Genomic DNA, 26,145 nt, shown 5'->3' with positions numbered 1-26,145 from the left:
CTCCCCTGTTACTCTGTGTGCTTTTAAGGGTGACCATTTGTCCAGGTCCCTTCATTCTCCAGAAAACCTCCTCTTTCACAGTCATGTATCTTGTTGGGTTTTTCCCTTCAATTTCCCTTTCCCTTGGTGAACGGAACAGCCACACGAACACATTTGAGTAGTGAAGGGACTGAGCGATATTTTATTCAGAACAGCATTAGCAGCCTATTTTGTTCTCTTGTTCCACAAGAGGATTCACAGAAGCACCACGCAAGAACAGTGATTTGAGGAGATGGTGTTGTATGAAGCTACCTGACCTTTTGTAACCAGCAGTCGCCTTTTGCTCTTTACAGGGGAGGTGAGTTGGCTTCTCAGGTTTATTGCAGCATTGCGTGGTTTGTATACACCTCTGGCATGCAGCAAGAGTGGACGTTGTTGTCCACAGTTGAGTAACTAAACCTCAAACCAAGCCACTGCTGGAGCTGCCTTGCCTCCTCACAACTGGACCTGAAAGGAATCATTCTGTAGCTGAGGGAGCTGGGCTTATTTAGCTCAGAGAAGAGAAGGCTCCAGGGGCAGCTCATTGCTGCCTTCAGTACTTGCGGGGAGCTGATAAACAGGAGAACTTCTTTGTACATGGGTAGATAGGACAAGGGGGAATGGCTTTAAGCTAAAAAAGAGGAGATTTAGGTTAGATATGAGGGGGAAGTTGTTCACCCAGAGGCAATGAGGCCCTGGCACTCCTGCCCAGAGCTGTGGGTGCCCCATCCCTGGAGGGGCCAAGGCCATGGATGGGCCCTGGGCAGTCGGAGCTTGTGGGGGGTCCCTAGCTCACAGCAGGGGTAGGGGTTTTTGGGATTCCCTCTAACCCAATCATTCTGTGATGCTATGTTCTGAGAAAACGTCTGCCATGGACTAAGAATCCGGGTCCCTTCCTCTTGCTACAATGGCACTAGAGACTGTGGTTTTCTCCTCAGCAAACCGATGCATCTTCCCTCCTTTGGAACTGCAGCACTTCAAGCAGCTGGGATGTGGGATTTGCAGGCAGGTGCTGCCTTCCGTGCTGGTCAGGCACTGACTGGCACGGGCTGCCCGGGGAGTGCGGGGGTCACGGTCCCTGGAGGTGTTCCAGAGCCGTGGGACTAGGTGACTGGTGTGGCACTAGGGGACACAGTGAGCCAGCATGGTGAGATGGGTTGGGGTTGGACTTGGTCAGCTTAGAGGGCTTTTCCAACCGTAATGACGCCACGATTCTATATTCCATGAGGTAATTCCACTAAGAAGGGCGAGCAGCACTACCCACCTCCGCCCATTCCGGGGCGCCCCCGCCCGCACTCACAGGGCGCTCAGGGGCGGTGTCGCGCCGCTGTCTCGCGGTGCCGCCAAGTCTCGCCCCGCGCCGCGCCTCTCGCGGGAGTAGCCGGCCAAGATGGCGGCGGCGCCGGGCCGTTGAGCGGGCCCCCGCGGGCGGGAGGCATCAGACGGAGGTGGGCGGGCGTCGGGCTCCTCAGCGCCGCTGCTGTTTGAGGCGGGGGATGCCGACGGGACGGGACTCGCCGCCGCGGCTCTGAGCGCCTCGTCCCTCCGGCCGCGGCTAGTGTCCCGGCGGGGCCCCCCCCGCCCGCGGGGCCACCGCCGGCGATGACCGGCGAGAAGCTGCGCTCGCTGCGCAGGGACCACAAGCCCAGCAAGGAGGACGGGGACCTGCTGGGGCCCGGCGAGGAGGAGGCGGCCGCCGCGCCCGGAGCCATCTTCACCGGGGGGCGCGGGAGCAGCGGCAAAGGCGGCCGGGCCGGGGGGCACCGCATCTTCAGCAACCACCACCACCACCAGCGGCTGCCGCTGAAGGGGGGCCCGGCGGGCGGCGGGACGGGCCCGGCCGCGGAACCCGAGCGGTGCCCCGCGCACTTCCCCGTGCACGAGTGCGTCTTCAAGGGGGACGTGAGGCGGCTGTCGGCGCTCATCCGCACGCAGGGCATCGGCCAGAAGGACAGCCACGGTGAGCGGGGCTCCTGGGAGCGGACGGTGCCATCTCCCCTCCTCCCTCCCTTCCTTCTTTCCTTTCCCCCGTGGGGAGCTGCCTCAGGAGCCCGGGCCGGACCCGCGGGGCTCACTGGGCCCAGCAGCACCGCTTGGTGCGTACGGTGTTCGTTCTGCTTTGCGTCAGCTGCTTTTTCCTTCATCTGTCATATTTTAGAGAGTTTCATCAGGCCTTGGTGTTGCAAAGTGTTCTCTCTCGTTTCTGCTTAGCTCAGGCTCTCATCTGTTTCTTTGTAAAGAAGGTTGTGAGGTCCAGGCTGTGGTGATGCATGGCACAGGCTGCCCAGGGCTGGGGTCACCGTCCCTGGTGGTGTTCCAGAGCCGTGGGGATGTGGCACTGAGGGACGTGGGCAGTGGGCACGGAGGGTGGGTGGGGGTTGGGCTTGGGGATCTCAGAGGGCTTTTCCAGCCAGGATGGTTCTGGTTTTAATTGTTGTGCATATAATTTCCCTGAGGTTTGAGTAGTTAGCAGTGGTGGGAGTTGTACCGTGGAGCAGTGTGGCTGTACCTCCTATCACCAGGATTTCCTGGAATTTCAGTACTAGGAATGAGTGCATCGCTGTAGTCTGTGTTATCCTGGAAGAACTTCCTCTTACAAAGTCTTGCTTCAGATCTGAAGATGCATTTTTGAGACAACGCTTTTTTTTTTTTCCGAAGTGTGTAAACTGTCACCTGTTTTCTTTTGGAGGTGGCAGGGCTTAGGGGACACTTGGGAGTGGCTCCTCTGGCTGTTGGTGGGATTATCTTTAGGTTTTCCCCAGCTTAAACAAAAATTTAAAAAAAAAAAAAAAGTTTAGTTTTGGGATTTGAAAGAGGCAAAAACTTGTCATCTGCTTCTCCTTCCAGCTTTGGACAGAGAGGCAATTGTAACAGAGGTAGGAAAATAAGGCTCACGTTACTTTTAAAATGTGTAACTATTCAAAGCCTTGCTAGGCCATTTTATAATGGTACGTTTAATTTGGGGAACATTTTACGTTATAAAATAAGTTAGCCTGTGAAGTCAGCTGAAATTTCATGGTTAGCTTTCGTCTATATGTTTCCTGCCTTTTTCCAGAGAAAGATGATACGTTTGTGCAGGAGAGTGTAAGTCATACTGCATGTGGTGTCTGGGCAAGTTGTGATTAAAGGGTAGAGTTACTCTCTTTTTCTGATGATGAGATAAGTGTTCCCTTTGTTTTACTTAATTATATTGTGTAAAATAAAACCAAATAGTAATATAGGGCGATCTTAGGATTGATACGATGGGACGTATAACGTAATTAGAAATTGAAAACTATCTCCATGATAATATAAAACTCTGAAACACAAACTAGTGTATGCTGGAGTAGCTTACGGCTCAGTTTTCTCAATTGAGATAGGAAGAAGCATTTCTTACAACTGTCATAACATTTTTCTAAGTAGCCTGCTATAAATATAGCTACAGATATATTTATCCTGTCATCTTCATTCCAAGAGTTGCAGCAAAGTCTGGTAGAATGAAAGCAACAGGCTTGGAAAGAAATCTTCTCCCCATATGCCTTCTGCTGCCTTCTCCCCTACTTCTCTTCCAGTTCCTCATCACATAACTCATCGCTGTAAGCTTAGTATCTCTACTTTGAAGGCACTTCATGACCCACCTTTGCTGCCCTGTCATCTTCAATGTCTATCACAAACATTGATACCATTTTTTAATTTATGTATATATACATATTATAGTATATATATATTTTGAATGAATTTTTCTTCATTTTTATTACTGTTTACAACAGGATTTCTGTCCCATCTTCCTCCAAATTTTTACTTTCACTGTTCTTTTGCTCTTAAATTTTTGAAAGAAAAAAAAACCAACAAAAGAACCCAAACCAATCCGAAACAAAACCAGAAACCAACAACAAAACCAAACCCTTGATGCCTGGACATACCAAAGACCTGACTATTACTTCCTTGTTATTGTTTTCTTTCTGCCTGAATCAGTCTGACACTTGTTTACATATTTGAATTGTGAGTTATTTGGGGTAGATAACTTCAGCTCACAATTATACTCAGAAGTAAGCCTGAAGAATCCTAGACTATGATAAGGAAGTGACAGAGAAGAGGAAGAACTTCTATGGACAATTACTGTTTATAATTCAGTTTCGTTTTTAGTGAGTGGTTAAGTAGGAAAGCCACATCTTGTAGAACGTTAAACTTGTGGTGTTCTGATAAAACAAATGCTGGCTGTATTAATAACAGCCTGGCTAGCTCTCTAAATTAACCTCAAAAAAAGCATTTCTTGTTGGTAAGGCCAGTATCATTATTCCAAAAGACAGAAGCTTCTATATGTTTTAGATTACTTTTATTTTTGCTGTAACCCACATTTAAAAGCTTAAACATATTTTCAGAAGAAAATAGTTTTTTTTGAATTGTATTTCTGTTGGTTTTTTTCTATCAGAAAGTGCTCAGCTGCCTCATAGGTGTGCCATCTGGCTACATGTGCGTGTGTAACTTCTACTCTTTGATTAGGAAAGTACAGATGATTTTTGTTGCGTGGCCTGGCTGGCGAGATGCAGGACTTCAGGCACTGCTGTATCACTGCTATCTCAGGTTAAGGCCCTGTAGGCTACTCAGCCTAAACTTGGGCAGGGAAATAGAAATGCTGGTTTCCCAAGCTGTTGACATTGAAGAAACCTTCTGCAGATGGAAGGGATAAGTGAGATTTGTTTCTAAGGTGAATCAAGCCGTTTTCAAAAAAGAAACCTAAAGGTGAAGAAATTTGGTTGCGACTGTTCAAGTATATGCACATGCATAGTGTAGTAAGTCTAGAAACGATCACATCAAATTATGATTACATTGCAAGGAAGTCATCAAAAGTGTACGTCAGCCACTCAGTAAGAAGAGTACTGTAAATAATTACAGCTCTATCATGCAGGTAAACAGCATCACAGTGAAGTTGCACCCTTTTTTGTCTTACCAGAAGCTGTCCCACACAAAGCCACGTGTGTTCCTGGCACTTGCTGCTGTGGTTATGCTGTAGTTGTTCACTGAACACCTCGAGCTGTTCCAGCCGCGCTTGCAGCTGTAAGAAGTGGAATTCCCCTGTCCTACCCTCATGCCTGTTCTGGCAGACATTTTTAGGTGTCCTAAAGGGCAGAAGAAACTGATAAGCGTTAAAAGCATTTTTTTCATGAGAATAATTTTAACTGGAGTTAGTCTGTATGCTCTGGATAGGAGCTGTTCTAGAGCCTTAGCTGTGGTTGCCAAGCTTAAGCAACTAAACTTGATTTGTGATTTGTCTTTTAGAGTCGATGGAGCTGGAGGCTGTAGCACTGTAGAATTCCAGTGGGACAGTTCCACTTGGATCCTGTAAATGCTGGTGCTACTTAATTCTTGAGTGCTAGAGGGAGTGTAATAGTGTGGCTCTGCCCTCACAGCGGCTGGGGCCGTATTTACACTTTCATATCCCCAGCCTTCCTGAAGGAGGAGCAGCGAGATGTCCCGGTGTGCCTGCTGGCCAGCCAGGCTTCGGAGATGAAACCTCTGGGAAGATTTTGGCTGCTGCCCACTTCTGAGCACAGTCAGCACTTCTGCCTCTGCCTGGGGGTGTTTGGTGACCAGTGCTGGATGGCAGGCTCTGGCTGCACTGGGCACATCTGTCCCGAGACCTTTGCCTTCCCTCAGTTTTCCCATGCAAAATAGAGGCTTCCTTGCACTTAAGGCTGTGGTTAGACAAACGAAGAGCCTTTCTGTTTGGACAGCTCTTCTCCTTCTCCCTTCTCTTGGAGTGGAGATGCTGAAGATTGCACAGAGGCATTCTGTGTACCGAGTAACTCCTCAACATAATTTCACTGTTTTGTGGCATCTAGCCTTAAATAGTTTGATAACGCAGACTTAAATTTGCTACTGGGAAAACTCATTTTGTTTGGCTCAAAGGCCATCAACACCTCTGCGGATTTATCAGATATTAAGAAGAATGATTAGTGACGGAATAAAAAGATGCTGCTCCGTGTTTGTTTTTTGAATGTGCCAAAGCTGGCTTTGTTTCTCAGTTCCTGCTGAGATGGTGACTGTTTAGGGAGAGGATCTGGGAGTGAGAACAGGTCTCACTCTGGGCCAGGCCCAGACCCACAAATATATTTGGGCGCCTGACTTTCATGAGAGCGTTCTTCGTGAAGTAGCAATGGATTTGTGCTGGAATGAGAAGGTGCATGGGTGTGTGGCTGTTCTGTATCCAGTGGTGTTTGACAAGGACTTGTCTTGGGCGGTGACAAAAGGCTGGGCCGGTCCAGAGTGCTATAGGAGCAGCAGTGTTCCCATGTGCCACAATGCCCCTCTCCTTTGTGCTTGCCTTGCTTTTCCTTCTCTTCCCTTCCCTGAGGTTTTACCAGCAGCTCCTCTCCCACTGGTGCTGTAGCAAACCTCTTGCTTTATCTCACAGATGTCAGTGAAAACTTAGGCTCCTCTTTGCTAGAGTCCTACTGGTTAAAGACCAGCAAGAAGCATATTACTTCTTTTCATCTCCCTCACAAACAGCTTTTTATTTTTCATTCTGGAATTGATAGATTCTACTGTCTGTGCTTTCTCAGTTACTGTAATGACTGTTGTTCTGCATGCTTCTTTTCCTACTCCACCCTGTTTGTAAGTTTCCTGTTCACTTCTTGAATTGCATACTTTTTGGTGTGAAGATCACAGAATTAAAGTAAATCTAGGCTGGAAGAGCTCTCTGGAGGTGCTATAGTCCAGCATCCTGCACGAAACAGAGGCAGCATCAAAGTTGGCTCAGGTTGCTCAGAACCTCGTGCAGAGGAGTTTTGAAATGCTGTGGTATTGCACAACTGCATTTCCCGTGTATCAGCTGAAAGCTTCACCACATCTCTCAGGAAGGCTGCCAAATGCTTGGTTAACTTTCATTTTGCTGGTTCTCCCCAGTGTGTCAAGCTGTTGTAGGTACTGGAGCTGCCTGGCTCTTCCTATGCAGTGTTTGAGAGGTGTCGTTTGTTTTGCTGTTGGGTGGTGGTGGTTTCTTTTTTTGGATAGCTAATTCAAAACCACTTACGAACTCTGACTTTGGCTGCTTGCCTATCTTGATCGGAGATACCACGATACCATGGTATGTTGGTAACTGCGTCGTGCAGCGACCTATGAATGTTCTGGATTGCATCTTTGAGACGTGCAGTGCATCATCCTTGGCATGCAGCAAGTGCTTATTGCTGACTTGATGCTGTAAGATAACTCTAAAATCAATGCTTGTTATAATTGCGAAAGAAACTTGTTTACAAGTAATATTTCTTAACTTTGCCAGGAAACATTTGAACATACACGGTGATACAGTTAAATGGAAGACTTCTGTATCCCTGAGCCCCCACATTAAAATGCATCAGAATTCTGGTAGCAGCAATAATCCAGAAAAACAGCTCTCTGTACCTTACTGTGCTTATCTAAGAACAGAAGTATAAAATGGGTCATGTGTAGCCAGGAAAATAGTCATGTTTTTAATATCTGCTAGTCATCTTGGAAGCTTTCTTTGGAAACATGGCATTGAAGTAACCAAAAGGTGGTGGTGGATGGTTGGGTTTTTTTTTTTTTGGGGGGGGGGTGGAAATGCCTTTTATTTTGCAACGTGTCCATTGCTGTATTAGTAAAAATTTTATGCGCAGTCTTTGAAAAATTAATAAAATACGCTCCTAAAACTTTCATAAGTATCATAGAAGTAACCAAAAGGTGGTGGTGGATGGTTGGGTTTTTTTTTTTTTGGGGGGGGGGGGGAAATGCCTTTTATTTTGCAACGTGTCCATTGCTGTATTAGTAAAAATTTTATGCGCAGTCTTTGAAAAATTAATAAAATACGCTCCTAAAACTTTCATAAGTATCATATCTTTGAGTAGCTTTTACCCTAGATATGTCATTCTTTATAAAGTATCATACTTCTCGGACCATGAGTACAGAGGTTTGCATTATTGCTTTCTTGAAGATATAATTGTATCACTTTGGCTGGAGCAGGTTTCAAGGTAAAATTAAGAAGCCCTGCTGGCCCATGAAGTGTTTCAGCTATATTTATTTTAACAAGCTGTAATACACTGTATGTTAGACTTGCTTAGAACCTGCTCTGGTGTATGTGTACATGCTCCTGTCTTAGGCTGTAGAATTTCTTAATACACAGCATTGGAGCTGTGTGTCCAGACTCCTGAAGGAGTTGCAATGAATTCTGTTATGTTGGATCTAATCTCTTTTTTTTTTCCTGTTTATTTTAGGAAACACTCCATTGCATCTTGCTGTGATGTTGGGACATAAAGGTTGGTAAAACCATCAATTTTGTTACTCTTAAGTTATCCTGAGGACTTAGAGGCAAGAGCAAATATATTGTTCAGTTTTTGTGCATGTGATCTTGTGTTCCAAACTTGTTGAAAGTTGAGGTTTTCTACAAAGTAGAGGTAGCCCAGATGTGAAAGAGAAAAGTCTGCGAAGAAGTTAGGCCAAAATCAGGGAGCTAGGCAGGCAGAGGGCTAGGTTGGAAGGAGAGAATGGCAGAGGAGGAGTTCTGACAGCTGGACTCCTTTGTGAGCCTGGAACAAGAACTAGCTTCTCTCTTCTTGCAGAGTTAGAAGGAACTTGGAATGTCATAGAAGATTGTGAAACAAGAAACAGCTTTAAGCAGTGGAGGCAAGTGTTTCCATGCCTGTGTCCTCCATGGTGTCTAAACAGTGGTGGGACACGCTCAGTCTGGGTAGGCAGGAGACTTCATCCAGGCAGATCTCTGTTTTAGTGTGCCATTAACAGAAGGCATATTGATTCCTGTTTGTGTGATGGGGCCCTTTTTCTTCGCCGCTTTCCTGGTTAATAGTTTTGCTGTGGTTGTTACTGATCTGCACATTAGAGCTCTTGAATGACCCCTTTTAGCTTTTTTCCCCTTATGAATGAAAATATTTTCTACAATAAAGTGACTGTGCGAGTGGAAACATAATCACTTACGTGCCTTTTGCATACTCATTTCTTTGCTTGATTCAAATTTCTGCCTGCTGCCTATCTGCTTCTTTGTGCTCCAGGACTGGCTGCTCTCTGCAGGGTCCAGGGCAGCCTACCAGGCTGTGCTGCCTGTTGATCTGTGATGGCTGGCACCTCTTCAGATATCCTTGGGGGACTTTTTTTTGCAGCAGCATTTCAAGGCAAAGGATTCACATTTCTACTTGAAATAGAAAGCATCGAAGTAGGCATATTTTAAGACTAGGGGGAAAAAGAAAAAAACAACTTGGAATATGATTAAGTGTCCGTGACAGTAGAATTCCTTTTCACTACTGAAACAAGACAAAGAATGCCTTGGTTTTGTCAGGCTGTGTGAGTCCTGCACCTGGTGCGCGCTACTGCTCCATAGCTGGGCTATTGTTAACTACAGCAGTATTGTATCACCAAAGTACAGGTGATTTTGATCAGAGATGCTTCTTTTGATAACGAGTGATAGAAAAGAATTTATCACCTTTGATTCGGTACAGTTGAATACTTATTCTCTTGAACTTTGGTTATTTTATGTTTCAGCTCTAGGATGAAAAGCCCTTGCTCTTCAGCGCTGTCTGATTGCTTGATTATCATGGCACATAGCGTAGCAAGGAGAGGAGAAGCAGTTCTTCCCATTACTCCTTTTTTCTTTGGCTGTGTATTTGAGATCTCGCTTTGTAGTTCACCTCTTGGTTTCTTTGTCAGCCATCCCATGTGTAAAGCCCTTAATTACTTGGGATATTTATGGTAAGCCTTTACGTAGCTTGGCTGGAGCAGGACTATTCGCATATGATGTCAAGAACAATACCTGGTTTTACTGTTCTGACTTTCACTCCTGCTTGGTCTTTGATCCTCCGAGATCCCCAGGGCCTTTGCTGCCATGTTAGCCTGTCTCACTGATGCTGAAGGTCAGCTTTTCTTTCTGGGGTTGATGCATATAGGCTGCTTGGCTGCATGTAGCAGCATTACAGCTTGGCTTTTGTGAACTGCAGGGTGAATGGACATCCTGTTTGTTTAACTGAAAATGGGATCTGGCTGGTAAATGCCTGTTCCATGTGTTGTCATTGCGTTGGGCAACTGCAGAAAATATCACTGCGTGTTTCTGGGCAGAGTAGTTAGGGCTTTTGTTTGTTTATCACAAAGGATAGCGTATTCACCAGTAAAGCATCTCTTCCTTTCTTGCACCACGTTGGCCAGTGACTCATGATTTTTGCATCTTGAGTGACCGGTCAGGTTTCCTGTAACACCTGTAGGCAAAGAATCTGGAAGTCCCTCTATCTGCAATTCCTGCCCATCCTATTCATAATGAGTTGTTTCTTTAGCCTACAGCTCCAGCTCGATGCTGCTGTATCATTTGCAGGTGGGTCAGGTTGATTTTGATGAGTTGTGGTGAGGAAACTTTCCATAGTTAGACGTGGAAGAACAATTTAAAATGAGGACAGCTTATTCAAAACATGGAAATACTGAAAGATTTCTTCTCTTCTGAATTTTAAGGGCTTCTCCTGATTCAGTCATCAGCTTTTATCCTTAGATAGAGAAGGCACTGCAAGTTGAGCTGAGACTACACTGGGAGCTGGTGTGGTGTTCGTGGGATGCTGGTGTGCACTGTTAGCACAATGCACACGTGCTCAGAGTCCAGGAGAGCATCAAGGCGTGCTGTTACTGATGCGTGGACAAAAATTATAGTGGATGGCTTAATATATTGAATATCCACCAGTTGTATTTTATTATTGTTTCCTTTATTATTTCCTCAATCATCGACGACGTTATTGCAATACCCATTATGCTTACTGAAAGTAATTATTACTGCTTTGTTACAGAATGTGCCCACTTGCTTTTAGCCCACAATGCTCCAGTAAAGGTGAAAAATGCTCAGGGATGGAGCCCTCTTGCAGAAGCCATCAGCTATGGAGACAGACAAATGAGTAAGAGCACTGCTGGAGAATTTTCCATATCCTTAGGCTCACGTTCAGTAATAAACATGCGTACCCACGTGTCTTTTTGCATGTGTATACAAGTATTAGTAAATACCTTGACATAATCAAATACCTTATGTTATAAGCAGTTTCTGAAGCTTTTCTTCCTGCTTTGATCGTAGTGAGTAATTTATAATTACTGTAACTTGAAGTGCCTTACTCCAAAGTCTGATGAAATGCTTTAATAACATCGATTATTTTTCAATTTTTTTTTTAAATCTATTGCATGACAGCACTAACCTGCAGTTAACTTAAGTAGCATACTTTTACCTTTTGTTTAACTTCTCTTTAGTTACAGCACTCCTAAGGAAGCTTAAACAGCAGTCCAGGGAAAGTGTTGAAGAAAAGCGACCTCGATTATTAAAAGCCCTGAAAGAGGTAGGTAAACTGAAAGCAGCTTTGTTGGCAAAAATAGATTATGATAGAAACTAGTAGCTTTTGTTCATACAGTAAGGATGCTTTAGCAAATTGATCAAAGAAAAGAAGCTTTTTGTCCATTTCAAGGGGTCACAGAACGATGTGCATTCCTCAGATGCACCCTCCTCAAATTCTAGAAATTCAGATAGAAAGAAGCCTTGTATAAGAGAGACCTTTTTGTCATCTTTGCAACCTAAAAGTTATAATCTGTGCTTATTTCATTGGATTCTTAAAGCTTCCTTAAGTCTTGGTTTGGTGAAGAAGTTGCTGTTTTGTCCCGTCACCAATCACAAGTGATGGGTTTTTTTTGTTTGTTTGTTTAATGCTTGGTAAGGAAAGAGATTTTTTTTTCTAGTTTAGTTCTCCATCTGCATGCAGCAGCCAGTGTTTCTTGAGCACACTAAGTCAATCATCAGTACTGACTAATGTATTCCTAGAATATAAATCAGAATTTGTATATGTGGATGCTGGTAGCTGAAACTTCACTCATTGATTTCAGCCAGAACACACGGTTTGATGTGGTTAGATGTGGTCAGTCAAAGCAAACAAAGAGCTCTGTAGGCTTTTATCACTGATATTTACAATCTATTTTTTAAAATTCACAGCTTGATAGCCGTGTAACTTTTTTCCAAATGGTAGCTAGAATGAAACACACACTTAGCATTACTGATTCTGCTGTTGGGGAAGCTTCAGAAACCTTTAATTACAGTATAAGTTCAACTGCTTACGTCAGAGGGGAGAAAAGGTATTTCTTGGCAAAACACAAACTTTGCCTAACTTTCAGCAAATTCTACAGTTGACCAAAATGTTAATGTATTCTTTTCATCTCAGCTAGGTGACTTCTATCTAGAGCTTCACTGGGATTTTCAAAGTTGGGGTAAGTGGCTGCATATCCCTTTTCATTGGGAGATAAAATTATCAGTCCTCAACACGCTTGTTGTCTCAAGCTGAAATTTGTTCCTAGTTTGTATTTTGGAAAATTCATAATCCTGTTCTGAGGGTTGAAGTTGCAAATAAAGGACAGACTTTTTTTTGGTTTAATTCTGCAATCTAGGCACACAACATGAGATGGGGGGAACACGCTGTTTAAGAAAGTAGTTATTAGAACAAAATATTAAAGTGCCTTTATCTGGTCCTCTGGTGTCACTGCAGAGCAGTGGTTTGAGCAGTTCAGCTGAAGGATGGGACCTGTGGCATTGAATTGCTTGATGCCAGCCCATAGTGGTCGTCTTCTCCAGGAGTTCACCGTGCAGGAGAGCATACCTGTGCTTGCATCATTCCCTTGTTTGTATGCTCACTTGAGGGGAGAAAGATGCCCTGGGCAGTGCAGCAGTGCTAGTCACTGGTGCTCTGAGTCAGCTCAGTTCTGCAGGTGGTCTCACTTCTCCACGGTGCTATTTGAAGAAGGTGCTGCAATGCCGTTGTGTTTGTTCTTCTTGCTGGGAAATGAATGGTGCTTTTTAAAATAAGCACAGCTGCGGGCTCCTATAGCCAGCTCGTAACACTGGACTGACTCTCAGTTCCTCTGCTAGTTTAACGTTTGCTTGAGGTTTTAAAGATTGGTGCTTTGGATTTGTCTCCTGCTTGTGTACATTCTGGTTTAATTGTAGCTGGGCTTTTAGCTGGCTAAATTTAAATATTAAATTTAATATTTAAATAAAATATCCAACTGCAGAATTAAAATTCTGAGCAGTTAGAAGATAAATTATTAGAATTTATAACTGGCTCAGTACATTTTAAATGAGGACACTTCAAGTTTTATTCTGATGCTGAAGATGTTCTGTACAACTACGTATCAGTTCTGCAGTTAGTCACTAGACAAGCAGGATGTTAGTGTACTTGTGTTGAGGTTATGATGGAAAATGGATATGCTGCATTTCTGTATTACAACACATGGAAATTCGGGGTGGGGTACAGTTTTAATCCAAGTACCTTGCAGAGAAACCTCAGTGTTCTAATTGTCCAATATCTCTACCTACTTCTAGTGCCTTTACTTTCCCGAATTCTGCCTTCTGATGCATGTAAAATACACAAACAAGGTATAAATATCAGGTAAGCACTGGTTTGCAGTTTGAGTTTTCTAAGTCACAGATATCTGCGTGTTGGTGAAAACGCTGGCTATCAGCATGGTCTGAAAGAAATTCCTGAGTGCTTGTGAAACACTGCTGTGTTGGTACGTAGGTGCTTGGAGGCAGAAGTGCTTTCATCTACAGTCTATTTCCACTGTTACTTTGAAGTTAGCTTTAGTTCCTGAGTCACTTCACATAGAGCAAGCACAGTTGTGTCTGGTAGATAGTCTTTTATGCAGTTTGGCAATGACTGAAAAACAGGAATTTTATATTAGTAACACAGATTTTCAAAGAAGTGAGGTTTTCAGTGTTTTCTGGAGAAGTATTGCTGCTCCAGGCTGCACGGTAAGGAAGAGTGATACAGTTTCTCTTTTTAAAATGCTCATTGTGGAAGAGTCACAGGTTCCTGGACTTGCGCTGAGCCTGGCTGTGCAGCTGGCTTGGATTGCGATGTTGGACTCAAGTGTCGTTTCCATTTTGGTTCTTAAATTTTAACAAGGGAAAGTAAAGTTACAATTCAGAAAGTTATAGACTTTTTTTTACTTACTAAAGCTTTTTAGCATAGGTGTGTGAACTGACTTCTTAGGTTAGATTTGAGTCCATTGGGACCATTTATTTTCCTTCTCATTTCTCTGTTTTGCTTGAGCAGCGGGGAGTTGTGAGGCTGGCTCTCAGAGGAAGTAACTGCAGATTCTTTTGTGAGTTCAGAGGCCAATACATGATGAGTATTAAGCAATCACCCTTTAGAACTGAAGTGGCTACTGAATTCAGGCTCTTTAATCAACTTTTACAAAGAAGGAAATACTCTAGCAATAGTGCATGTGAGTTGCTAGAGAGATCTTTGTTCTTGGCTCCATCTCTTGATTTTCAGCTCAGCAGGAGCATTGCTTTTCTGTTGGTGAAAGCAAAAAACAACAACAGTAACTAAAAATTTTCAAGTGGGAATCCAAACTGTTTCTTACTCCTCTTCATAATTGCAGTCACATCTTAGCAGGGCTACTCAGCTCCTGGGCTGCTGCCTGCAGCATGAGATGTTTGTGGCAGGGAGTAGCTGCATTTCTCAACGTGTAGCACATGCTGGCTGCGTCATTTCTGCCACTTCCTCCTGCTGTTTTTCTTTAGAAAACATTGTGTATATATAGTGGATGCTAAAAATACAATGTGAAGGTATAGATGGCACTTCTTCTATGAACTTGGCATAAAAATAGACAGTATTTTCATAGAATCATAGAATCCTTCGAGTTGGAAGGGGCCTCTGAGGGCCATCTAGTCCAGCTCCCCATCCAGCTCGATGGTAGGCATAACATGAAACCAATTGAGTGTTTTTTATCAAATTTTTATTTGTATGTCCTGGCTTAAATAATGGAATATTCTATGAAGACTTGGACCTTCATTTGTTTGTGCCAATAAATAAATAACAGTAGTAATTGAAAGCAGAGCTTACCAGTCAACGTATGTGACTGTTTATGGGTAATGTCTTCTAATGTTCTGGTGTATTTTCACAGGCTGGACACAACTCTCATAGATTTTACTGACATGAAGTGCCAACGAGGGGATTTAAGCTTCATTTTTAATGGTGATGCAGCACCCTCTGAATCTTTTGTAGTTTTAGACAATGAACAAAAAGTTTACCAGCGAATACATCATGAGGTAAGGGTCTGTGTGAACGCAGGGTGTGAAATACCTCAACCTTTTACTTCCTATCAGAGGTCTGAATTTCCTAAACAAAGTGTGCATCTTAGACCCAAACTCCAAAGAAATGCGAGCTAAATTTTTGTTCAGCTGATACAAGCTTATAAGATTTTATTATGAAAAACTGCTTTTTAATACGAACCAATAAATCGGAGAAAAATAGAATGCGGATCTGTTGGAAAATACAGTATCATTCTGGGTAGATAAATATATTTTAAAGCTTGGAGCATACTGCTTTTAGTATTTCTAGTGGGCATAATTCATGTGTCCTCAGGTAGGTTTTCCAAACTTGCTTGCCATTGCTTTGCAGCCATTTAGTCACTCTGCAGCCAGTTCAGTTGCTAACAGTGCGAGGGTCTTACTGGCTGGGCCTCTTGTATTTGCTCAGGCTTTTATATTTATTATTATTATTCAGGCTTTCTTTATAGCTCTATCTGCCAGTCGCTTAGGCAGAAGGATTTATGTGAAGGGTGTGGTTGGTGGTGAGCCCCTGGGGAAATCACACTTGGACACTTCATTTGCATGAATATTTAAGATGAAACTATTTGGTCAGGGCTTCTGTGAAACAGATTGGAAATTCAGGAAGTGCTAGTTCTGGGGAAAGTGCCAAAGGAATATGTTTATTGATGTTCATTTTTAAAATTATTTATTTAAAAAAAAAAAAGAAGTTTGATCATTAAAGTCTGTGCTGTCCTTCCTTCTAGGAATCTGAGATGGAAACAGAGGAAGAGGTTGACATTTTGATGAGCAGTGATATTTACTCAGCAACATTATCAACCAAATCAATCACCTTCACACGTGCCCAAACGGGATGGCTTTTTCGAGAAGACAAAACAGTAAGCTCAAAAGGAAGTTTTCAGACTGGCATTGCTGGAGGCAAAATAGTTCAGGCAGCCATGTGATAATGTGGTTGGGAAGAAAGGAGGAGTGAAAGGATAAGGGTGGAGTAGAAAAATGGCTTCCCCTGTCCCCACAGCTGTCACTAGTTTGACACACACAGTGTGTCTGGTGGACTGCCTTCATAAGAGAATGGTAGCTTGGAAAAAAATAGCCAACTACAGCTGAAGTGTGCGTGAAGAAACACTGTGCTGAAAGTGACTCTGTCCTAGGACTATATCGGTAATGAAAAGTCATCCCAGGATTTATGTAAGGATTCTGTATGTCCCTGTGTCTGTGAGATGCAGGACGATGAAAGCATTCTGGCTGTGGTTTGCTTTGCATATTCCTTCCACTGTTGTCAGTCTGTTTGAGGCACAAGTTCTTAGGTGTGAGAACATGGAAACATCCGCATTTTTATGTAGGAAACTGCTTTTTTGTGACTAACCCTGACAGGTTTTGTGTTGACTTGGGTATCATGTGGTGCCATTCAGCACAGGTTTCCTGCTGAGCTAGTTTTTCAGAGCTTTCTCCTTCCGTGAGATAGGAAATCCATGTTCTACGTGTGTAAAATGCTACATATGTAAATTACAATTTAACACAACTTATTGGAGGGGCTTTTAGTAGGATTTCCCTTGGCTGCTCTCAGGTTCTTAAACAGTCTTTTCTCTTTTAGTTTCCGTTGATACAAAATAGCAGTTACTGGGGGAATTACTCTGTACTGTGTGTAGGTTGGTGGGAGTGTACAATGATAGTTCACGTGGTTAGTTGGGTAAATTAGCATTAAAACATTTCAATCCTGGTCTCACCATACTGCAATTAAATTGTTTGTGTATAGAGAAATTTAAATGTTTTTATCTAGTGTGATTCTTCAGTGTCTAAATTCCTTTTTTCTAGGAAAGAGTAGGAAACTTTTTGGCAGATTTCTACCTGGTTAACGGACTTGTATTAGAGTCAAGAAAAAGAAGAGAACATCTCAGTGAGGAGGATATTCTTCGAAATAAAGCTATCATGGAGAGCCTGAGTAAAGGCGGCAACTTAATGGAACAAAACTTTGAGGTATACTGACATCATTCTTTTCACTGTGAATTGTTGCATGAGGGAATAAGCTTTCATGTGAGTAATGTAGCAAGATTGATCAATAATTTTTGTTCTGTTACGATTGTCATAATTTTAAAAGAATATGACCTGTAAGTGTAGTCCTGCTCATCTGTTTGTGTATTGTCCCGATCAGTGCACGTATTGGGACGTTTCTTTTCTTGAATATTTCAATCTTAATTTGTCTCTTAATACGAGAGATGTTTTTAGCTGTGGCAAATCACTTTGATTTCTTTAGACCAAATATTTATTGTGTGGAGTGCCCTTCCTGGTTCCTCTTTCAATTACGTTTTCATTTAGCTTCATTAAAAGCGATTAAGCCTGTTATTATCACCGTGAAGTTGAGAGCTATTCAGAATGAGCCAGACATCATCTGGGAGCACGCATGCAAGCCTTTTAAGGAGGGCTGATTTATTTCTGTATTAGCTCGTGCTTTGTTGCTCGTCAGTCAGGCACTTGAGTTAACTGATTAACTGATGCGCTACACCAGCCAGCTTCTGGGTGCAGTACTGTTTGAGGCACAGTATCTAAACGGATCCATGGAGGGAACAGGAAGAGGTAGAAAAGCCCTGTGAAGTTTCAGCTGCAAACTGAGTGCATCTTTTGAATAGTAAAATTGTAAGAGCGCGTAAGGAAAGATCAACTGCTAAGCCGTGTTTCTCTGAACAGCCCGTCCGACGACAATCCCTTACTCCACCGTCGCCCAATACAATTACATGGGAAGAGTACATATCTGCTGAAAATGGAAAGTAAGTCGTTGGTTTTATTGCTGCTAGCTTCCATGGGCAGCCTTAGCTCATCGGTACGTTTTTTCAGCATCCTCTAGTTCGGGGGTTCTTTTTGGTTTGCTGTTGTCAAGGAGCAGAGGAATCTTGCTTTTGATTGCCTAGATATTTAACATTCTTCTGTAGACTAAAGAAACTGACTGAGAAACTGACAGCAGTGCACATAAGCAAAATTATTCCATAAGCCAACAATAAAAATATTGGAGGGCATGTACCTATGGCTTGAAATTTCAACTTACTGAAAGTATGGACCTCTTAGCTGGTGCTTTTAAAGGAGATTTATGTCAAATTCATTTCTGTAATTCATTGATCTTTTCTTATGATGGTAATAAGCAGTCTAATTCTCCGTATTAAAAGAATGATTTAATGAGAGTCCACGTGCAAAAAATGCCCACCTCTGGAATGCAGTGACACACAGAGCATCTTGTGCTAGCCACGTGTGTGCAAGGTGCTCTCCTCTACGTGTGTAATGAAAGTTACATCTTCATTTCTAATAGCTTTGTCTGTAAAAGATCCAAGCAGCTGAGTTTACTGCTAGGGCTTGAATGTTATCCAACTCTGTTGTGTGTAGGAGGACCCAGAAGTAAATGACAGAAGTTGTGACTCCACAGATGCTATAGAATATCCTGTAGTCAGATGTTACCAGAGAAGATAATATTACAGGACAGCTTTACTAAAAAGACACTAAAAGACACTAAAAAAACCTGACTTTGTCCTTTTCCCTTCCCCTTTCCAGAGCTCCTCATCTGGGTAGAGAACTGGTCTGCAAAGAAAGCAAGAAAACCTTTAAAGCAACGATAGCTATGAGCCAGGAATTTCCCTTAGGAATTGAATCGTAAGTCCGAGTTACTGGTCGTGGATGCTCCTTGCCTGTAAGAAGCGTGTCAGCGTGCCTGCGCACTGCAGGGTTCTGCAAATCTTCAGATTTGAGATTTCAGCAGTTTAAAAATAGTGACCAGGGTCGTGTTGTTAAGGAAGCTCACTCTGACAGTTACAGACCTCGCTGCCCGTGTGCCTGCTCTTGGAAAAGCAAAGTAATTCTCTTATGTGATGAGACCTGAGCTTTGATCAGGTTTATTATTAACTTATCACAATACTCATGTGTCTGATTCTATGGAATACAAAAACATCTTCTCCCCTGACAAGTTTCAGCACAAAGTTACGTTCTCTAAATTCATACAGAACCATGTCAACATCCTTCTTCTTTGGAAGAGAGGGTGTGGGGCTTCGTGCTTCAGTGTCTTTTGTAGAGTGAAGACATGAGACAAAGACCTTGATGTTCATTTGGACTCATGCAGTAATGCAGCGTGGGTCGCTACAACCTGGGAGTGACATTGCTGATCTTGGAGCTCTAGGGACACACAACGGACAGGATGTGATTTTTCAGACCCTTTTCATAATCTTGCTCTCTGGGTTATCTTGTGAAACGATTTGTAATGAAGTTCATTCTCCTTTTCAGATTATTGAATGTTTTAGAAGTAATTGCACCCTTCAAGCACTTTAACAAACTTAGAGAATTTGTTCAAATGAAGCTTCCACCAGGCTTTCCTGTAAAGTTAGGTAAGGTTGCTGGAACAACGTTTGTGGTTTTGTTTTTTGAAGATGTCTGTGTATTCGTGCAGTGTGCTCAGAAGTTATGTTGAGTTTTGGAAAGGAGCTCTTACATAACAGTGTGTGTTGCTGTAGATTTCAGGGGAACCTGGTTACGTTACTGCAAGGAATGTTTGGTTTGAAAGAGACAATCTGAAGCTCAAAGGAGAATAGTCCTAGCACAGTTCCAGCCCTGTGAGTTGCATTTTCCTGATGCCACGAGGGCTTTGTTCTAAGAACAGTAGATAAGCTGAAGTTTCCTTGCATTAAGGGATGATCTTAGTCATGAGTTAAGAATTTGATAGTATTTATTATCTCTTTTTCCTCAAATGTTATTGGTGATGTGCTGTTCACTTGGAGATGAATGGAAACCAAACCATTACCTCTGCTACCACATGGAGATGTGTAAAACAACGTACTCATGGGTATCAATTATCCTGGGATAATCTGTCAAAAAGTAATGGTGCATTTTCTAAGTGTCACAGGACTTCTTGCATGCCAGTAAACTGTGCAGATGCCAGGTTAAGCAACAACAGCATGGCAAGGTTATCTTGCCTTGCATCATCTTCCATTCAACTTCCTGTATCCTAACGGATCGCTCTGTGTGTTTGCAGCACCTTCATTTCAGTGTTGTTATTCTGCACTGAGAAAGGAAAGCCCTTGAACTGATCACATTACCCAACTCAGTAAAAAAAACTGTAGGTGTTTCCCTGCTCAGGGTATTTGAGCAAGTTCAGAAGGAACTTTCTTCTGAAGTACCTCTGCATTCTTTTTAGGAGCTTTGAATTGCCATTGTGGAAAATATTAAGCAAACTTCTACGTAATAAGCAAGGCTGAACTTAAAAATCATTAAATAACTATTGGTAACGATGGGCAAGCCTTTATTCCTCTGGTCTTCACTGTACTGTTGTGCTTCCTATCTAGATATTCCTGTGTTTCCCACCATCACAGCCACTGTGACTTTTCAGGAGTTCCGATACGATGAATTTGATGAATCCATCTTCACTATTCCTGATGACTACAAGGAGGACCCCAGCCGTTTTCCTGATCTCTAATTAAACTGGAAGGTTAATGGCGAATAACAAAATAACAATACCAGCGTACCACAGTGAAAGCAAATGGATGCAAATAGCCCACAGATATAGATACAGAAGTGGGTCATAAAGGAAAGGGATGAATTTACTAATCCAGAAGAAAAGGGAACGTGCATCGAATGACTGATCTACTGACGCTATAATGGGCATCTAATCTAGTTCCTGATTGACAGCAAGTCTCCTGATGTGTCGTTCACACTTTTATACATCCAGTGCTGCAGGCGTGGTAGTCTGACACCTCAGTGACCCTGAGAATACTTAACAGCTGTGAGGACTATCATTCGTTTTTAAATTTTTTTACATTTCTTGTTGATACAAAAAGCACTCTTGGACCATTAGCATAAAAGTTGAAATGTCTTAGCTGCATATTAGTCCTATGAAACATCCCACTGTACTTTAAGATGACCATATTATATCCTTTCAAGCTTCGTTTTCAACAAGTGTAAACTATGTATCATTATGTATAGTTCAGTAATTTGAATGTTAGTTGAGCGTAAAGTAGGAGGAATGCGTTTTCTGTAGTTGAATGAACCAAATGGTAACCATTAAACAATTGCATCTTCATATTGCAATACACTTCAGAAATAGCATTCGCTCTGCAGGGAATAAGGTACCTCCTCTAGCACCTCAGTGCGATCCATTCTGGTGCTATCCGTGTCTCTCCGAAGCATTATTTTTTTCGTGGGGCTGTTAGTTAATTTTCCTTGCGTTGGCTCAGCACACATCAGTTTCCTCGGCGCTGGCTTGGCAGTCCTCTCAGTGCCCACGTCGATTAGTGTGCTTGGAAGTTCACCAGCTAGAAAGCATCACCTTGGTTTTTTCTTCTTCTTCTTCTTTCACGTTCACATAGGAGACTTGCTCCGTAATGGGCGAACATCAGCAGCCACTGGAAAACATGGATGCATATAAAGAGTTCCTAGAACAATAAGCTCAAGCATCGAGTCTTCGTATGAGAAAAGGTTTTCCTTGAAGTTAGGTTAATTGTAGTGCACATTGAATAGGGCTCGCTCTGAAGGATTTTGTTTGCAAACGCTTAAAGTGTTTCTATTTTAATTTTCTTCCTCTTAGTGGTTTTAATAGATGGGAGTTCCAGTACTCTGGCTTCTTGAGCTTATTCTCATTCCACGTGGTTCCAGTCTCCTAATTTGACAGTAATCCAGTTTTTGGTTTGTTAGAAAGAATCTGTGCAAAAGGCTAATGGTGCTATTTGTTTGTATTAAGAAATTTAGATTAAAGTGCTGTGGTGTAATTGTACAAAAATGTAAATATTTTGGAAATTATATTCTTTGTGCACTGTAGTTAAAAACTTTTTCTGGAAGTCAACAGAGGTAAGTATCAAAATTTGATTACAAAAAGTCCCGTGGATGCTTAGCACAGGAACCGACCTAACTGACCGTGCAGGTGATGATGAGATCGCTTATCACAAGGCAATAAAAGCAAGGCACATGGATGGAACGTGGAGATGTGCCAAAGCTTCTGGGACCTGCCTGTACAAAACCCAGCGAGGCTGCTCCGGGGAAGCGCAGAGTCCGCTCCGTAGACGAGTCCTGGTGAATCACCCCATAGATGAGTCCTGGCGAATCGCTGTCAGCATCACACGGAGATGTGAGGATAGACAGTGGAGGCTGAGCCCCGTCCAGCATCGCTGCAAACTGCCCGGCCTGACAGGTGGGTAACGCTTACGGACTGACGGGTAGGTCAGTGTCAAAGGGAAAATAGGGAAACAAGGAAAGGGACGTGGACGATCATGGCGATGCCATTCGAGTGCCGTGTCAGTAGCAGATGTTGAACATCCAGTAGGAATGAGAGGACTTGTTCTTCCAAGTAATTATGAATTCCTTGGAGTGTTTCACATCTGTGGTACAAACTGACACCCACCTCAAGCTCCTGCTTAGATCCAGCTGAGATCCTTAGGGCAAGGCCCATGCTGAACATACGGAGGGGCCGATTCCCCTCTGGCTGCGTTCTCAGGTTGCTGTCGCTGAGCAGGATGGGGCGGTGCTGCTGGATCAGCTCTGGGGCAGGCACGGAGCTGGAGCGGGTCCGGGTGCTGCGTGGCAGTGTGAGTTGCTGGGAAATTTCAGCAGAGGCAGAAAACTGTTTCTACATAAAGCGAATGTTAAAATCTTTTTTTCTCAGTATCGCAAGGCAAGAACGATGTATTTCGTGTTACTTTGTGTTTCCAGTTATTCCAGAATATCACAGAGCTTGCTGGCACAGGAAGGGGCCTACATAGGCCTACATAGCCAGGGCTGGGTGTTTTGGGCAGTATGGCAACGACGGTGGCAATGGATTCTAGGTTTGAACCAAGAAACAAACACTAGCAGTGTAGCCCTGTGTGGGAGCAGGGGTCCTGTCCATCTCTGGCTGTAGCAGAGGCGATACTGACTCGTGGTGGCGGTGAGCTCTGTGACTCGCTGCGCTTTGTGGCAGTGTTCCGTGCTTTCCCCAGCCTCTGGCTGCAGACCTGCTGGTAGTTTCCTTTGGGTTTCTTTCGCTGCGTGATTCTACAGCGACTGACGCTGGTGCATCTTGAGATGTGCAGAAGCTGCTTGCCGTGGGTCGCTGTGCTGGGGTTTGCTCTGATTCGGGGTGTCAGCAGAGAAGAGCGAGTGCAGGTTTTGTTGAGTGAAGTCCTGTGTGACTGCAGCGAACGCAGCCGGCTGCTTTTCTTCTCAGTCTGACGCGGAAGGAGCCGACTCCCTCCGCTCGTCCTTCCCACCTCAGTGACCGCCTTTAGATTCCTGTGTCATCCTCGCTGAGTAAGAACTGGTGAACTGTTTCTCGGTACATTTCCTTCCAACTTTGGGTATTGTGTTTTCTGCCCGAGACGTTCCTCGCCTTGAGTTGTACAGCACCACTGAGATGTAGGGACACTTTGGGCACGGGCTCCTGCTGCGTCCCCTGAGCCGCAGGGCTCCCCTGCACTGAGAGGCACAGCCCTGGGCCGTGGGTGCAGCGGTGCTGGGGCACTTCTCCAGCAGGGAATGCATCCGCGCTGATGCAGACGTTCTATCCAATCTCGTGTGTTTTGCTTGCAAGGGTTCTGGGTGCTGACACCGGCGAGGGTGAAGTGCTTCTAGTCTAGACGTAGCCTTAGTCCACAGCTGTGCTGTGGGCACCGGTGCCCGCTACCGCTTGCGATCTCCGGATCGGAATTTTGGAAAATTACCTTTTATAGCAGGATTGACCTAGCAGAACTTGATTTTCATTTCCCTTTATCTTTTCCTTAAGGCCCTGTTGGGTATTAAGGAAGGTGTGGTCCCCTTTAGAACGAAAACATATCCGCAGTGGTGGTACAGAGCTGGCCTCGCATAGCACAGAGCCCGGCACCCACAGTGCTGCTTGTGCCTGTGCTGCTGCAAGGTCCTGGCAGCCCAAGAACAAGGACCTGCCTGGGCTGCGTCACAGCCACAGCGCTGACCCCGTGCCCTGCTGAGTGCTGAGTGCAGGGGAAGGCCCTGCGTCCCCGCCGGGGGGAGGGACTGCTTCGCTGGGGCTCCCTCTGATCTCACCACTTTTTTTTTTTTTTAATGATGGCTGTGAGATTTTTTTTATCAATAAGTCTTAGAAGACAGCCACTGATTTTGGTAAACTGAAATAAGAAATTGTTGCGAATGAATTCTATGGGTTGTTTCTTAACCAAACCGCTCCACTGGTCTTCCAAAACATCGCTTTACTTTGTGGCAAAGGGAATGCGTGTTCTTTTTCCTTCCGAGGCGCTGCTGTTCCAGTCACTGTATTCACTTTACTGCAGTTCTTGGTTTATGTATTGAAATGATTTGTTGCAAAATCCTCTGGATGTATTTGTGCTGGAAACCCACATGGTTGATATTCAAAGCAACTGTCCATTTTTTTTTTTTTTACATGTGTTTGTTCTTGATTTGTAATTCATGCAAGGGTAACTGCATTATTTAATCTGTATTAACAAATTTCCTGTAATGCTGCAGTTTCACATTTATTTTCCTTACAATTTGTAATTATCATGGAAACGATGTCACTTCTTCGAATTTTACTAGTCGTCTGGTCCATGTTTTTAACTTACCTTCACTAATAGTAATTTTTTGTTGTATCATTTGTTAGAATAAAGACCAAAACATGCTGTTTGATTCTGAAACGGCTCGGCCTGTGAACGTCGCGTTTCACTCTCACTTCGTGGTTCTCTGGAGCGTCCGTGCAGGCCATGGCCAGGCAGCTCAGAGCAAGGAGTTGAGTGGAGGAGGAAGCTGGCACTGCTGCGTTCCGCAGGGGCACCGTACTGGTCAGATTGAAAACAGAACCCTCGATCTTTTGTCTAGGGTTGGTTTTTCACCGTTTGTGAAGGTCTGAAATGTTATTGACTGCCTTGTGCACGGTGCAGTAGCAGTGGTGGTGGAGCCTGGAGCCTAGCTTCCAGCAAAGCTGGGGGTGAAGGAGCCTGGCACTGAGAGGAGACCTTTTAATTTTGATTATTAGTGCTCAGTAATTACATGAGTTTCATCTCCGAAGTCCAGAACTACACCCATGGTAACGTGTGACAACGGGTCTCCTGCTGGGCCACAGTTTTGAGAGACAGCTGACTTCTACCCTCCATTTATCAGAGGTAAATGGGACTCACGTTTAGAGAACCACACGAGTGCTTCCACCAGTAACACCATGGATTTCGGCCAGCTGTGCACGAGTAGGCTGAACGGTTGCGCTGTAGTGACAAAGCGTGTGTCTACAAGGCTGACTTCAGCTAGAGCAGAGAAAGTACGCTCAGGTTAAAATGGCAACACTTGCTGTTCCCTCAGGCCCGGGCCTTCAGGTAGACAATTGGTAATGGTGAAAGCAGGGTGGAGCAGCATGTTCTGCCCTTGCAGAGTAGAAGACATCCATGCACAATGCACATTACAATGGCCCAGGGTCTACTGTAGGACAAAACTTTCTCCATTGAGGTTGCAGTACACGCAATGTAACTTGCATTAATTCCAAACAGAATAGCATGGAGGGCTCAGGTACCATGTCAGCATGCAGCTCAGTTGGAACAAAATAATGACTTTTGTTTTGTTTCATTTTAGGGCAAAAGATAGCAGTCCCAGTCCTCAAGGTCAGAGGGAACACATGCCTTAGGCCATCCTGCTAATGGCATGCAAGCAGAACAGCCAGGCTGCTAGGAGTGAGAGAATGCTGATGAAATTCTGCAGTAGTGAATGTAAGTCTACTCCATAAACATAAATGAATCCCATTTGGTACTGAAATACATATTTCTGCCACTGGCATTCTTAAAATAATAGCTAGTACTTTAATATAGTGCAGGATTTAACAACTGCAGCCATAAACAGCTGCCTCAGGTAGTGCTGTGCTCCTGAGCTTTGGTTCCCAGCTGTCCTTTTCCAGGCACGTTCAGTTTGCCCTAAATAGAGCTCCTCTTTTGCCTGCAGCCCACAAACAGAAACCAGGAGAAAAGCAAAGAGGGACTTCCTCTCACTCTTCAGCTCACAATTAGCATGCTTGTTAGATGCTTTGGTGCATCTTGTACCTGTGACTGAGCCAGCAGCAGTGGATGGCTCTGCCTCCATCTGCAACCACTGCTGAGCCATTCTCTGTGCAGTTTTAAGAGGTG

At 43.8% G+C, this 26,145-nt stretch overlaps 1 protein-coding gene across 1 annotated transcript; it reads left to right on the top strand.

Moving 5' to 3' along the window:
* Positions 1,379-24,678, top strand: ANKRD13C (ankyrin repeat domain 13C). Its single transcript, XM_021405223.1, has 13 exons — positions 1,379-1,978; positions 8,226-8,267; positions 10,785-10,889; positions 11,233-11,318; positions 12,189-12,234; positions 13,343-13,409; positions 14,932-15,076; positions 15,823-15,954; positions 16,892-17,053; positions 17,762-17,841; positions 18,614-18,712; positions 19,337-19,437; positions 20,392-24,678. Exons 1-13 carry the CDS (start codon positions 1,621-1,623, stop codon positions 20,520-20,522), a joined length of 1,554 nt encoding a protein of 517 aa, XP_021260898.1. The 5' UTR covers positions 1,379-1,620; the 3' UTR covers positions 20,523-24,678.

The sequence above is a fragment of the Numida meleagris genome, chromosome 7, assembly GCF_002078875.1.
Source record: "Numida meleagris isolate 19003 breed g44 Domestic line chromosome 7, NumMel1.0, whole genome shotgun sequence".
NCBI lineage: Eukaryota > Metazoa > Chordata > Aves > Galliformes > Numididae > Numida > Numida meleagris.
The sequence above is the reverse complement of the archived record's forward strand: the minus strand, read 5'-3'. Positions and strand labels throughout refer to the sequence as shown.